Below are 14885 nucleotides of genomic sequence, written 5' to 3' on the forward strand. Positions count from 1 at the left end.
CATATCACAGTCGTAGTAAGTACATTTTTCTTCAATAAATAGCTATCAGCAATGTCAGAGCTAGGAAGGGGGAAAAAAATCAAGTGCGATTGTTGGTTCACAAAATTTGTCTATTTTGGGGGGGGGGGGGGGGGGTGATGCGGGGGAAGTGCAGTGGGATTATTTAAGATACTCTTTGAAGAGGTAGGGTTTCAGATGTTTTCAGAAAATGGGCAGGGACTTTCTTCCTTTCCCATAGGAAGATGTTTTCAGTGATCAATTTTGAGCTCAGGATGTTGTAGGCCTGCTTTCAGTGCCATAATAAAATATTAAAAGAAGCTGGCTTACACTCCTATCCTGTCCAAGGCACACACCCAACTTAGAGGAGGAGCACCGTCTGTGCATTAGCTAAATTTAGGGATGCAGTTCTGCAGATTTTAATTTTTTTTTTGCATCCAAGGTACTTTGACAGCCAGTCAAGTAAATCTCATGAGCAACTTTTTTACTCTTATTGCCAACCTCAGTTTTGATCCAATGCCAAATTTGAGACATTCTCTTTTGATACTTCAAAGTAATTTTTATTTGATTTTATTTCAGCTTTATTTAGCCAGGTAAGCCAGTTGAGAACAAGTTCTCATTTACAACTGCGACTTGGCCAAGATAAAGCAAAGCAGTGCGACAACAACACAGAGTTACACATAAACAAACATACAGTCAATAAAACAATAGACAAATCTATGTACAGTGTGTGCAAATGTGGAAGAGTAGGGAGGTAAGGCAATAAATAGGCCATAGAGGTGAAAATAATGACAATTTAGCATTAACACCGGAGTGATAGATGTGCAGATGATGATGTGCAACTAGAGATACTGGTGTGCAAAGGAGCAAGAGGGTAAGTAATAATTTGGGGATGAGGTAGTTGGGTGTGCTATTTACAGATTGGTTGTGTACAGGTACAGTGATCGGTAAGCTGCTCTGACAGCTGATGCTTAACGTTAGAGAGGGAGATATAAGACTCCAGCTTCAGAGATGTTTGCAATTCGTTCCAGTCATTGGCAGCAGAGAACTGGAGGAAAGGCAGCCAAAGGAAGTGTTGGCTTTGGGGATGACCAGTGAAATATACCGGCAAATATGTAGTGAGGGCCAGCCAACGAGAGCATACAGGTCGCAGTGGTGGGTAGTATATGGGGCTTTGGTGACAAAACGGATGGCACTGTGATAGACTACATCCAGTTTGCTGAGTAGAGTGTTGGAGGCTATTTTGTAAATGACATCGTTGACGTCAAGGATCGGTAGGATAGTCAGTTTTACGAGGGTATGTTTGGCAGCATGAGTGAAGGAGGCTTTGTTGTGAAATAGGAAGCAGATTCTAGATTTCATTTTGGATTGGAGATACTTAATGTGAGTCTGGAAGGAGAGTTTACAGTCTAACCAGACACCTAGGGATTTGTAGTTGTCCACATATTCTAAGTCAGAACCGTCCAGTAGTGATGCTAGTCGGGCAGGAGGGTGCGGGCAGCAATCGGTTGAAGCGCATGCATTTAGTTTTACTAGCATTTAAAAGCCGTTGGAGGCCACAGAATGAGTGTTGTATGGCATTGAAGCTCGTTTGGAGGCCTATCTATAATGATACCAGTCTTACAGGTTTGGTTGTGCAGGACAGAAAGCAGAGAGGCCTCCTGTGCTTGGCTTCTGTCACTATTAGCTATTGCAATTTGCCACTGTAACAAGCATTTTCTATATCATGTTATGCCTAAAGGCATAGTATACCCATCTTTTAATATAGTGGCCACAGTTTAGCCTACTGTACCTAAAACTGAACACGCCTCAAATGACTGGTCTGATATCATGTGGAAAGAGCAATCCCTGTCAAATGACTGGTCTGATATTATGTGGAAAGAGCAATCCCTGTCAAATGACTGGTCTGATATCATGTGGAAAGAGCAAGCCCTGTCAAATGACTGGTCTGATATTATGTGGAAAGAGCAAGCCCTGTCAAATGACTGGTCTGATATTATGTGGAAAGTGCAAGCCCTGTCAAATGACTGGTCTGATATTATGTGGAAAGAGCAAGCCCAGTCAAATGACTGGTCTGATATCATGTGGAAAGAGCAAGCCCTGTCAAATGACTGGTCTGATATTATGTGGAAAGAGCAAGCCCAGTCAAATGACTGGTCTGATATCATGTGGAAAGAGCAAGCCCTGTCAAATGACTGGTCTGATATTATGTGGAAAGAGCAAGCCCTGTCAAATGACTGGTCTGATATTATGTGGAAAGAGCAAGCCCAGTCAAATGACTGGTCTGATATTATGTGGAAAGAGCAAGCCCAGTCAAATGACTGGTCTGATATTATGTGGAAAGAGCAAGCCCTGTCAAATGACTGGTCTGATATTATGTGGAAAGAGCAAGCCCTGTCAAATGACTTGAGGATGTAATAGGTGTTTTTGTTAGCCGTCAGACTCAGCTCAGGAGTTGATACTGACAGAGTGCAAGCTGGATGTGTGTGAGCAGGCCCTGCAGGGCACATGGAGCTGAGCTGCTAGCCCTGGCCTCACTGCTTTCCTCCCTCCTTATAGGCTGATGATATTACTGCCCATTGTCTTTGACTGAGTTACGTAATAAAACTTGATTGAATTGCAGGCATGGTGAATTGCCTCAATTATTTGATGCCATTGACTTTTGAGGCCATTTTAATGGTAGCTTGGCTGGCCTGACAGTCATAAGATTGACTCTGTCATTTCTGAATGTGTCACATGAGGATTCCCTGTGAATCGCTGAGCAAAGCAAAGTGAAGCAGGGATGAACATGTCTCTATACTGCACTTATTCTAACTGCACCAGTCAGTCACCATACTTGATTAAATAAAACCAATATTGTAACCAGTCTGTTGGAGATAATTAATAGCCTGGCTTATGGCTGCGACCATAATAACAGTTACATTTTTTCCCTTGCTTGCAATATTCCTGTAAGCTGTCACTACATAATATGGAAGATCTAGTGACCACTGCTCTCAGAACAGGTGCGTTGACCAAAATGTAATAGAATTCCAAAATCCTATTACATAGCTGGTCCACACTCCAAAAAAAAAAGATTCAAGGTTTCTTTTTAGTATTTATTTCACGGTAGATAGACAAACATTTTGGCCTAAGCTTTCGTCAGTGTCATCAGCATCTCCTCTGAAGGTGTGCTTCTTTATTGTGAACTTGTTTAGGGTGACGAGCGACAGGTGCGTTCGTGTGTGCGCTCCTGGAACATACTCACACGTCAATAATGCATCTCAAATATACTATATAATACACATGAATTAAATCAATACTAAATACTAACCTTTAATCTCTTTTTTGAGAACGCACTAGCTACTACAAAATATAGAGCACTGAACAAGGTCTAGACCTAGGTTTTGTCTTGTACTAAATATATAGTCTTCAATCTATGGTATATCTTGTATCTCACCATTATCAGGATGTGGCCATTCTTTCTGTAATGGACACAATGACGCAGCTCTGACTCATAGACAGTGTCTGGATGTTAGAATTAATGATGATTTTTCTCTCATGCTGGTTGAAGGCTCTCCAAATTCCTCCCAAAAGAAATGCTTTCCTAATCTCTGAACTCTGCTGAGACTCATTTCCTGTTCTTTTACACTGGATACACACTTATTTCTGAAAGCCTGGCACACACAGGCCTATGATATAGCCCAGCTTCACTGATGTAGGCTTTAACATAGTATTACAGTCAGGAATGTCTGTAACATTGTCAAAGTCACTAATCTACCTAAATAAAGTACCTTGCTAACAAGGAAAGAGCCATTGAAAACAACACTGCACCAGGCACTGTATAAATAGCCTACCATTTGCTGCACATACAGTGAGATGCTAATAAAGTGTTTTATTTGAACTGCTTAGCATTGAAATGGCGCTGTCTATGTTGCTGTTAATGAAAGAGGTAAATAAAGAGTTTATATTTTGGCCTTTAAAATTAGGCATTCTTTTCCCAAAGGATATTTGATTGAGCGTGTAGGAGGAAAGGCTGACACCTACTCTTGTTTATTCATCATCCCTCTCCCTTTCCACTGGGAACTCACATTCAGGCAGTCACTGACATGGGCTACATACTTGAATACAGGTATTCCTGGACATGACCTTTGCACATTCGGGGCTCTTTTGCAATTTTCACCTGTTAAAGCCAGTACTATTCTATTTTCAAACCCTAGCACCAGGACTGGTAATATACCTGTCTTATATGAGCTTGCTTGCTCATGGAGGGGTAGCAATATCTGAGCTGTGTCCTTAAAAACGTGCACAAAAGTGCCAAAATTGAAGACCAACCGAAAGCTGGTCTTAGCGTTAAGGTGGTTGGTTATGACATGGATTTTGACAAAGGAAGCACAGCCTATCCAGCCGTGTCACACAGTGCCCATATGCACATGGAAATAGAGTGATGTGCTTTTTGTGCCCGTAAACCTCATATTTAATTTAATTTGATTAAAAACCAAGCATATCCCCTCCTCTCAATGAAGGCTGTTTTTTAGTCCTGCCCAATGCATTCGCCAAGTGGTCAAAAATATTGATAAAAGATTTGTCTCTAGACATCTTTGAAAAAATATCACCAGAACTTTATTAAAAGATCAAGAGCAAAACAGTGAGGGGACATCCCCTTTTTATCTATGGCTTTACATTATTTTATCCAGCGCCTGTTATTATCTTGGAATGGCGTGAAAAAAACTTAATGTACTGTAGGCTATATGCCCATCATGGAACGAGACATGAGATAAATCGGGTTACACTTGTATTTGGAAACATTTCAGTTATTTTCCTGTAACATTTGCTTGTTTTCCGTTTCGTTTCATTAAAATACAAGTCCTTAGTAAGCTACCCTCACCTTACTTTAAGGAAAGCGGGTTCAACAGCAATGCATCTGGGGTCTTTCTTATCCTGGCCATGCATTCACCAAGTAGCTTAGATCCATAACAGCTTTCTAAATGGTCATCTACTCATGCAGTACTCACAATTCACATAGGCATACCTGCAGTGCATACTCCATGCGGCTTGTATCCATCCCCATTCCCAAAGAGCGCCTCTCATTTGGTTACCAAAGACGCTCTCCTCCAAACGTATTTCAATTATTCAGTCCTATAATTCAGTATCAACATCAGGCCTAGGCTACACTATATATGCAAAATGTATAAGTTATACATGAATAACTTTGAAAACATTTATTCATATATAGTTTCATTGTTTATATCTGTGTCCATATTGTCCATTTGTTTCCAGTGGATAGACCATATGGTTCAAGAGAAAATAGCATAATTAATTGAAACGGCATCTAATCAACAATGGCATTATTTTCAATTGGGGCGGCAAGGTAGCCTAGTGGTTAGAGCGTTGGACTAGTAACTGGAAGGCTGCAAGTTTAAACCCCCGAGCTGACAAGGTACAAATCTGTCGTTCTGCCCCTGAACAGGCAGTTAACCCACTGTTCCTAGGCCATCATTGAAAATAAGAATTTGTTCTTAATTAACTGACTTGCCTAGTTAAATAAAGGTTAAACATTTTTTTAAATTAGCTCTGCAACTGTTCTATTGACTTTTTTCACAACTGCCAGAAGTTTGGCGCTTCACAACAAAGACATATTCACATAGTAAAATAAATAAACGTGTGTAAAATAAATATAATGTTGAAAACCCCATATTAAACAATGGTATTCACTAAATTGATGATTTAATTTTAGAACAAAGTTTTACAGCTTCGTCTTTATACATTACATACACTACATGGACAAAAGTAAGTGAACACCCCTTAAAATTATTGGATTTGGCTATTTCAGCCACTCCCATTGCTGACAGGTGTATAAAATCGAGCACACAGCCATGCAATCGCCATAGACACACATTGGCAGTAGAATGGCCTTACTGAAGAGCTCAGTGACTTTCAACGTGGCACCGTGATAGGATGCCACCTGTCCATCAGGTCAGTTCATCAAATCTCTGCCCTGCTAGAGCTGCCCCGGTCAACTGTAAGTGCTGTTATTGTGAAATGGAAACGTCTAAGAGCAACAAGGGCTCAGCCGCGAAGTGATAGGCCACACAAGCTCACAGAACAGGACTGCCGAGTGCTGAAGCGCGTAGCATGTAGAAATCGTCTGTTCTCGATTGTAACACTCACAACCGAGTTCCAAACTGCCTCTGGCAGCAACATCAGCACAAGAACTGTTCATCAGGAGCTTCATGAAATGGGTTTCCATTGCCAAGCAGCCTCACACAAGCCTAAGATCACCATGGAGCAGTGGAAACGCGTTCTCTGGAGTGATGAATCACTCTTCACCATCTGGCAGTTCGACGGAAGAATCTGGGTTTGGCGGATGCCAAACTCTACCTGCCCGTATGCATATTGCCATCTGTAAAGTTTGGTGGAGGAGGAATAATGGTCTAGGGCTGTTTTTCATGGTTCGGGCTTTGAGATGAATTGGAACGCCTAATCTCCCAACATCAGTGCCAACCTCACTAATGCTGTTGTGGCTGAATGAAAGTAAGTCCCCACAGCAACGTTCCAACATCTTTTGGGAAGCCTTCCCAGAAGAGTGGAGGCTGTTATAACAGCAAAGGGGGGACCAACTCCATATTAATGCCAATGGTTTTGGAATGAGATGTTTAACTAGCAGGTGTCCACATACTTTTGGTTATGTAGTGTATATTTTGCTTATTGAGAACCTGCCTCTCAAAACCCAACCATTTTGCACTACCGCCAGCTATTGCGCTGATAATGAAGGCTGTGAAAATAGAAAAATATTTCTCACTCACCCCCCGACCAATAGCACTATCGCCAGTGCTTAGATTTACCATTGCGTTAGTTTTGTTAAAATAGAGCCCTCACTGTGGGGCGGCAGGGTAGCCTAGTGGTTAGAGAGTTGGACTAGTGACCGGAAGGTTGCAAGTTCAAACCGCCGAGCTGACAAGGTACAAATCTGTCGTTCTGCCCACTGTTCCTAGGCCGCCATTGAAAGTAAGAATTTGTTCTTTAACTGACTTGTCTAGTTAAATAAAAAATACAACAACAAAATACAATGGTTCAGGTAATACAATAGTTGTGACTATTCAAAACCATGAATTATTCCCTCCAAAGACTGAAAGATTCTATATATTAGCTTTTTTTAAATATCTAACTAAGGTTATGGGGACTACAACATTAGAACACTCATTACCGAGGCAACAGTACCACACCACCATATCCATGTGTCAGTATGACCTGTGGCAGTGGGAACAGCCAAATCTAGCCCATGAACATCTAGTTCCTTATGTTGTTTGTGGAGCCTTATTAAGAAGCATCCTGTCGGTTTAGAGAATACCCCATGTCTGCACTGAGGCTATGAGCAGTGTACGTTCAAAACGCCCTCACAGGTCTACCAGGTTACCTACACAGCCATAGATTTTTCCGAAAGTGTGCCTCATTGTTCAGATGGTGAAAATTGCTTTGGTTACTTTGGAGGCTGGAGGGAGAACCACGAGGGAGTGGTTGATACTAACGCTGTTTGCGGGCATGATAACACGTCTTGCTCCCCAAGCCACTCACTTTCCTCCTGCTAACCCCTCTCTGTCTCTGTCTCTCTCTCTCCCTCTCTTCCTCTGTCCATGAATCTGCTAAGTTGACCTTTGAATTATAATAACGTGGAAGTCCTTGGGAGCAATGTAGCAGATGAGTGAATTCCATAGCTTCAGGTGTGATGAATCATTCAGTTTGTAAACAACACAAGTACTGAATTCCTTTACACATTAAACAACAAAAGTACTGAATTAAATTACACATTAAACACCAAAGTATTGAATTCAATTATACATTAAACAACAAAAATAATTACACATTATTCCTCGGGGTGGGTGCAAATTGATAAGAAACCCAAAAGTGCTCAGTGCAATCATAATTTGATTATTTTTGTTACAGCCCAGTCCTATGCAGTCATGGGAATCTGTGATTTTCAACTGACAGTGGATTTTTCCAAGTCATCTAAATGGTCTGAGACATGGTACATAACTTTATTCCCTCTTGCTAAAACTCTCCTTTTTTCTTCCAGTTACAGAGAAAGAGGTGCAACAGTGGTAAGTACATGTGATTTTCAATGACCCTCCAAATCTCCCTTTTCTGCTCTACCCTTTTCTACCCCTCTCTTCTTCCAAAAACTCATTCTTTTAGTCTGCATTGGGCCTAGTCCTCAATTAGTGAGTGACAGATTCACCTGCAACATGTGCTGTTTACTAAATTTGGCAGGTGTTCTGGTGTTAATATCAGGTACTCCAGGGGCCATATGCCTTGCTGAATTGGTCCCATCTAAAGGCTGGCTGAAGCCTGCAGGCTCAGTCTGACTGGTCTGACTCTGGAATGCAGGTCTGCTGCTCCGTGGGCTGAGCCCAGTGACTGGGAGGTGAGCTGGCTGGGCTGGAGCTTCCTGAGCAGCAGCCAGACTGTGTCAAGAGGTGTTTACTCATGTCTGACTGATGCTCCAACTCTGCTCTGGTTATTAAGGCCTTTCTTCAGAGTGCCGAGAGCATGCCTAACTTTATATAGCCCCTTGATTAAATCCTCAATTTGATAGTTCCGTGGCGCATGGATATTGCTTCTAAAGTGAAATCCATGGATAAAGTATTTAAGTAGGCTAAATTGTAGGGCTGGGAATTGCCAGGGACCTCACACTACAATATGATCATGATTTGGTTTGCAAAGGGAGGGTATATTACTGGAAACTTTAGAAGTTTACCAGTAAACGACCACAATTGTAGTAACTTTCAAGGATTTTATGTAATTTATTACAAAACATCTAGTGGTCCTTATGGGTACTTTGGATTATCACAGGTTTCTGTAATTATCTCTGGCCCTCATGCAAAATACAGTATATAATATAATGAAATAAGTAGCCACACTTTGCCTTGATGACAGCTTTGCTCACTCTTGGCATTCTCTCAACCAGCTTCATGGGGTTGTCACCTGGAATGCATTTCAATTTACCAAAGTTACCGGAAAAAAGCTGTCATCAAGGCAAAGGGTGGCTACTTTGAAGAATCTCAAATATAAAATATATTTGGATTTGTTTTAACACTTTTGTGGTTACTGTATGATGCCATATGTGTTATTTCATAGTTTTGATGTTTTCACTAATACTCACTAAATGGTAAAAATAAAGAAAAAACCTTGAGTGAGTAGGTGTGCCCAAACTCTTGACTGGTACTGTATATATACATATAATATATAAATATATATATAATGACGAAGCTGAAAACATTGTCCTAAATATAAACCATCAATTTAGTGAATAATCAAATCAAATTTTACACATCCTTTGTGTAAAATTTGATTTGATTATTCACTAAATTGAGCACACCTACTCACTCTTCTAGTTCCGACAGAAATCTAAAGGTGTGAATGAGAATATGTACATGTAAATATATGGATGAGCAATGGCCGAAAGTGGCATTGTTTAAAGTGACTAGTGATCCTTTTATTAAAGTGGCCAGTGATTGGGTCTCAATGTAGGCAGCAGCCTCTCTGAGTTAGTGATTGCTGTTTAGCAGTCTGATGGCCTTGAGATAGAAGCTGTTTTTCAGTCTCTCGGTCCCAGTTTTGATGCACCTGTACTGACCTCGCCTTCTGGATGGTAGCAGTGTGAACAGGCAGTGGCTCGGGTGGTTATTGTCCGTGATGATCTTTTTGGCCTTCCTGTGACATCGGATGCTGTAGTTGTCATGGAGGGCAGGTAGTTTGCCCCCGGTGATGCATTGTGCAGACCGCACCATCCTCTGGAGAGCCTTGCAGTTGAGGGTGGTGCAGTTGCCATACCAGGCTGTGATACAGCCGACAGGATGCTCTCGATTGTGCATCTATAAAAGTTTGTCAGGGTTTTAGGTGACAAGTAGGGCTGGGCAGTATACCATATTTTATTATATATCGGAATTGATATAGGGATCGGTTTGGGTTTTTACGTTACCTTCTATACCAGTATTTTAATGTTTGGTTTGTTAAAAGTGATACACCATGTGTAATGTCAATTTTTATAGTTTACTTCACTAATCGAGTCATCTCTCTCTGCTCTTTCGCACCGTGCCACTTTCCACACAGACCTAGCCATGCCCCATCACTCAAGGAGCACATTTGATGTTCCTCAACCATGAGACATTTGCATTCAGTCTGCATGGTCAATGCAGCACATGCAATAATGTTGATGACAACAATGCTGTTTTCACTATGCTTATTAATATAAATCCACTAGCGTTCTATAATGACACTATTAGTTTGTGTTTCTTACATTAGCAAACAGCTGTTTGTATTTTCTTAGCAAGTTGTCCTAAATCTTGAGATGCTAATTGTTAGCCACTAATAAATCTACTGAGTAAGAGCAAACGTAGCTAGCTAATACAACCTGATAATAGCAGTGATGGTGTAGACCTAAATCAGCATGTTGTTTTTGCAACAGTATCTTCTAAATCAAAGAGGAATATGTAACCTACATGAAGTAGCTAAGAGAAAACAAGCAATGTAGTCAAAGCTAATAGGGTCCCCTAAGAAACACATATCAACACTTTAGTTCCTACCATGTCACAATAACAACTCCCTGGCATTTTTATTTGTTTTCATCTCAAACAACACATTATTCAAAGTGCCCACTTTATATTCTAACTATAACATTAGAATAGTCATTCTATTTCCATGATTCCAACAGTTTTTCTCTAATTCGCAAGTCAAATCGCAATTGCAACATTTGGCTCCTTATGGCGCACACCTGTCACCATCGTAATGCGCATCAGCACATTATGACACTCACCTGGACTCCATCACCTCCTTGATTACCTGCTCTATATGTCACTCTCTTTGGTTCCTTCCTCAGGTGTCATTGTTTTTGTTTAATGTCTGTGTGCTGGTAGTGTTTCTTGTTTTATATTATGTTCTGTTTATGTTATTAAAACACTCACTCCCTGGACATGCTTCCTGACTCTCAGGACAAATAGTTCCATAAATCCTAGATTATTTTTCCATATTGTGCAGCCTTATGTGGCAGTATGGAAATGATCTCAATTGAGCAGTGGTGTAAAAATACTTCCAAGTACTACTTAAGTTGTTTTTTGGTCTTTATACTTTACTATTTTTTATTTTTGACACCTTTTACTTCACTACATTCTTAAAGAAAATGCTGTACTTTTTACTCCATTTTCCCTGACACCTAAAAGTACTCGGTACATTTTGAATGCTTTTAGCAGGACGGGAAAATGGTTCAATTCACGCACTTGTCAAGAGAACATCCCTCGTCATCTACTGCCTCTGATCTGGAGGACTCACTGAACACAAATGCTTTGTTTGTAAATTATGTGTTGTGTTGGAGTGTGCCCCTGGCTATCCGTAAATAAAAAGGTTTGCTTAATATAAGGAATTTGAAATTATTTGTACTTTTACTTTTGATATATAAGTACATTTGATCAATTACATATACTTTTTATACTTAAGTATATTTGAAACCAAATACTTTTAGACTTTTATGCAAGTAGTATTTTACTGGGTGACTTTTACTTGAGAAATGTTCTATTAACGTATCTTCACTTTTACTCAAGTATGATAATTTGGTACTTTTTCCACCTCTGCAATTGAGTGCAGGAAAAGCAGAATTGATAAGTGCTGAAATTTGTTTTGGTTGAAGTTGAATTGAACAGTATAAAATATTCAGAATTTAGAAAGACTCACTGAAATCACTTAGAATGTATGTGTTGCCACCCTAGGATCACTCATTACTCATAAAGCAAATATATAACTTTTATTATTCAAAAACAAAAATACAGTCTAAATACCATGATTTAATATTTTGGCCATATCGCCCAGCCCTAGTGACAAGCCAAATTTCTTCAGCCTCCTGAGGTTGCGCCTTCTTCACCACACTGTCTGTGTGGGTGGACCATTTCAGTTTGTCTGTGATGTGTACGCCGAGGAACTTAACTTTCCACCTTCTCCACTGCTGTCCTGTCAATGTGGATAGGGGGGTGCTCCCTCTGCTGTTTCCTGAAGTCCACGATGATCTCCTTTGTTTAGTTGACGGGCAGTGAGAGGTTCTTTTCCTGACACCACACTCCGAGTGCCCTCACCTCCTCCATGTAGGCTGTCTCGTCGTTGTTGGTAATCAAGCCCACTACTGTTGTGTCGTCTGCAAACTTGATGATTGTGTTGGAGGCGTGCATGGCCATGCAGTCGTGGGTGAACAGGGAGTACAGGAGGGGGATAAGCACGCACCCTTGTGGGGCCCTAGTGTTGAGGGTCAGCGAAGTGGAGATGTTGTTTCCTACCTTCACCACCTGGGGTGGCCCGTCAAAGTCCTGGACCCAATTGCACAGGGAGGGGTTGAGACCCAGGGCCTCCAGCTTGATGATGAGCTTGGAGTGCACTATGGTGTTGAATGCTGAGCTGTAGTCAATGAACAGCATTCTTACATTCCTCTTGTCCAGTTGGGATAGGGCAGTGTGCAGTGTGATGTTGATATCATCGTCTGTGGACCTGTTGGGGCGATATGCAAACTGAATTGGGTCTAGGGTGGCCGGTATGGTGGAGGTGTTATGATCCTTGACTAGTCTCTCAAAGCACTTCATGATGACAGAAGTGAGTGCCATGGGGCGGTAGTCATTTAGTTCAGTTATCTTTGCCTTCTTGGGTACAGGAAAAATTGTGGCCATCTTGAAGCATGTGACATATTTCCATGACTGATCAGAACTTGTTTTCTCATGCTCTCTCTTGTCTCTCTGCAGCAGACATATGGTGAACAATATGTTTGGAACATCAAATCGCAATTCATATAGAATTGTGAGAATCACAATACATATAGAATCGTGAGAATCACAATACATATCTTATCGGCACCTAAGTATCGTGATTAGGGTTGCAAAGTTACAGGTAATTTACCAAAGTTACAGGTAATTTACGCACCCTACTGGGTCCTTATTCAACACTGCAAATGCTTCTGTTTTTATTCTTGTAGTAAATGAGTGGTGGAAAAGAGTTGAATACATCTTACCCCAGACTAGATCTAGCCTAAACAATAAATTAGGATTTACAGTAACCTAAACTCAGTAAAAAAAAGAAACGTCCCATTTTCAAGACCCTGTCTTTCAAAGATAATTAATAAAAATCCAAATAACTTCCACAGATCTTCATTGTAAAGGGTTTACACACTGTTTCCCATGCTTGTTCAATGAACCATAAACAATTAATGAACATGCACCTGTGGAACGGTCGTTAAGACACTAACAGCTTACAGACGGTAGGCAATTCAGGTCACAGTTATGAAAACTTAGGACACTAAAGAGACCTTTCTACTGACTCTGGAATAACACCAAAAGAAAGATGCCCAGGGTCCCTGCTCTTCTGCGTGAACGTGCCTTAGGCGTGCTGCAAGGAGGCATGAGGACTGCAGATGTGGCCAGGGCAATAAATTGCAACGTCTGTACTGCGAGACACCTAAGACAGCACTACAGGGAGACAGGATTGACATCTGATTGTCCTCACAGTGGCAGACAATGTGTAACAACACCTGCACAGGATCGGTACATCCGAACATCACACCTGCGGGACAGGTACAGGATGGTAACAACAACTGCCCGAGTTACACCAGGAAAGCACAATCCCTCCATCAGTGTTCAGACTGTTCGCAATAGGCTGAGAGAGGCTGGACTGAGGGCTTGTAGGCTTGTTGTAAGGCAGTTCCTCACCAGACATCACCGGCAACAACGTCGCCTATGGGCACAAACCCACTGTTGCTGGACCAGACAGGACTGGCAAAAAGTGCTCTTCACTGACCAGTCGCGGTTTTGTCTCACCAGGGGTGATGGTCGGATTCTCATTTATCGTCAAAGGAATGAGTGTTACACCGAAGCCTGTACTCTGGAGCGGAATCGATTTGGATGTGGAGGGTCCGTCACGGTGTGTCACAGCATCATCTGACTGAGCTTGTTGTCATTGCAGGAAATCTCAACGCTGTGCATTACAGGGAAGACATCCACCTCCCTCATGTGGTACCCTTCCTGCAGGCTCATCCTGACATGACCCTCCAGCATGACAATGCCACCAGCCATATTGCTCATTCTGTGCATGATTTCCTGAAAGACAGGAATGTCGGTGTTCTGCCATGGCCAGCGAAGAGCCCGGATCTCAATCCCATTGAGCACATCTGGGACATTCGAGGGTGAGGGCTAGGGCCATACCCCTCAGAAATGTCCGGGAACTTACAGGTGCCTTGGTGGAAGAGTGGGGGTAACATCTCACAGCAAGAACTGGCAAATCTGGTGCAGTCCATGAGGAGGAGATGCAGCTTACATGCAGATTGTTGAATCTTGTTATGTTCATACAAATATTTACACATGTTAAGTTTGCTGAAAATAAACGCAGTTGACAGCGAGAGGACGTTTCTTTTTCTGCTGAGTTTATATCACGTGCCTATGCTGCCTTTCCCTATCGATCTCACATGCCAGGTCCTTAATGTTATTTCATGCCATTGTTTAATATGAGGGTTTCAACATTATATGTTTTTTTACACGCGTTCATTTATTTTACTATGTGTCTTTGTTTTAAATGTTTTTGCGCCAAACTGCTGGCAGTTGTGAAAAAAGTCAATAGTTAATTGAAAATAATGCCATTGTTGATTAGATTATTTTTTCATTAATTTGGGTATTTTCTCTTGAACCATATGGTCTATCCACAAGAAAATCATGGACAATATGGACACAGATATAAAAAAAAAATAATACATTTTTTAAAAGTTATTCAAGTATAAATGACCAAAGTTACCATATATTGCCATAGATGACCTGTTAATGACAAAAATTGCAAAGGTTTCCGGTAACTTTGGTAAATTACCGGTAACTTTGCAACCCTAATCACGATACTTGGGT

General features: G+C 41.2%; 1 protein-coding gene across 1 annotated transcript in view; it reads left to right on the forward strand.

Moving 5' to 3' along the window:
- LOC115111537 (neuronal calcium sensor 1-like) overlaps window positions 1-14885 on the forward strand; it is a 45322-nt gene that overhangs the window by 4575 nt on the left and 25862 nt on the right. The window contains exon 3 of the mRNA XM_065011531.1: window positions 8048-8072. Within this exon, the coding sequence (XP_064867603.1) occupies window positions 8048-8072 (25 nt within the window). The remainder of the gene's footprint in view (window positions 1-8047; window positions 8073-14885) is intronic.

Source organism: Oncorhynchus nerka, linkage group LG27 (genome assembly GCF_034236695.1).
Source record: "Oncorhynchus nerka isolate Pitt River linkage group LG27, Oner_Uvic_2.0, whole genome shotgun sequence".
Classification (NCBI taxonomy): domain Eukaryota; kingdom Metazoa; phylum Chordata; class Actinopteri; order Salmoniformes; family Salmonidae; genus Oncorhynchus; species Oncorhynchus nerka.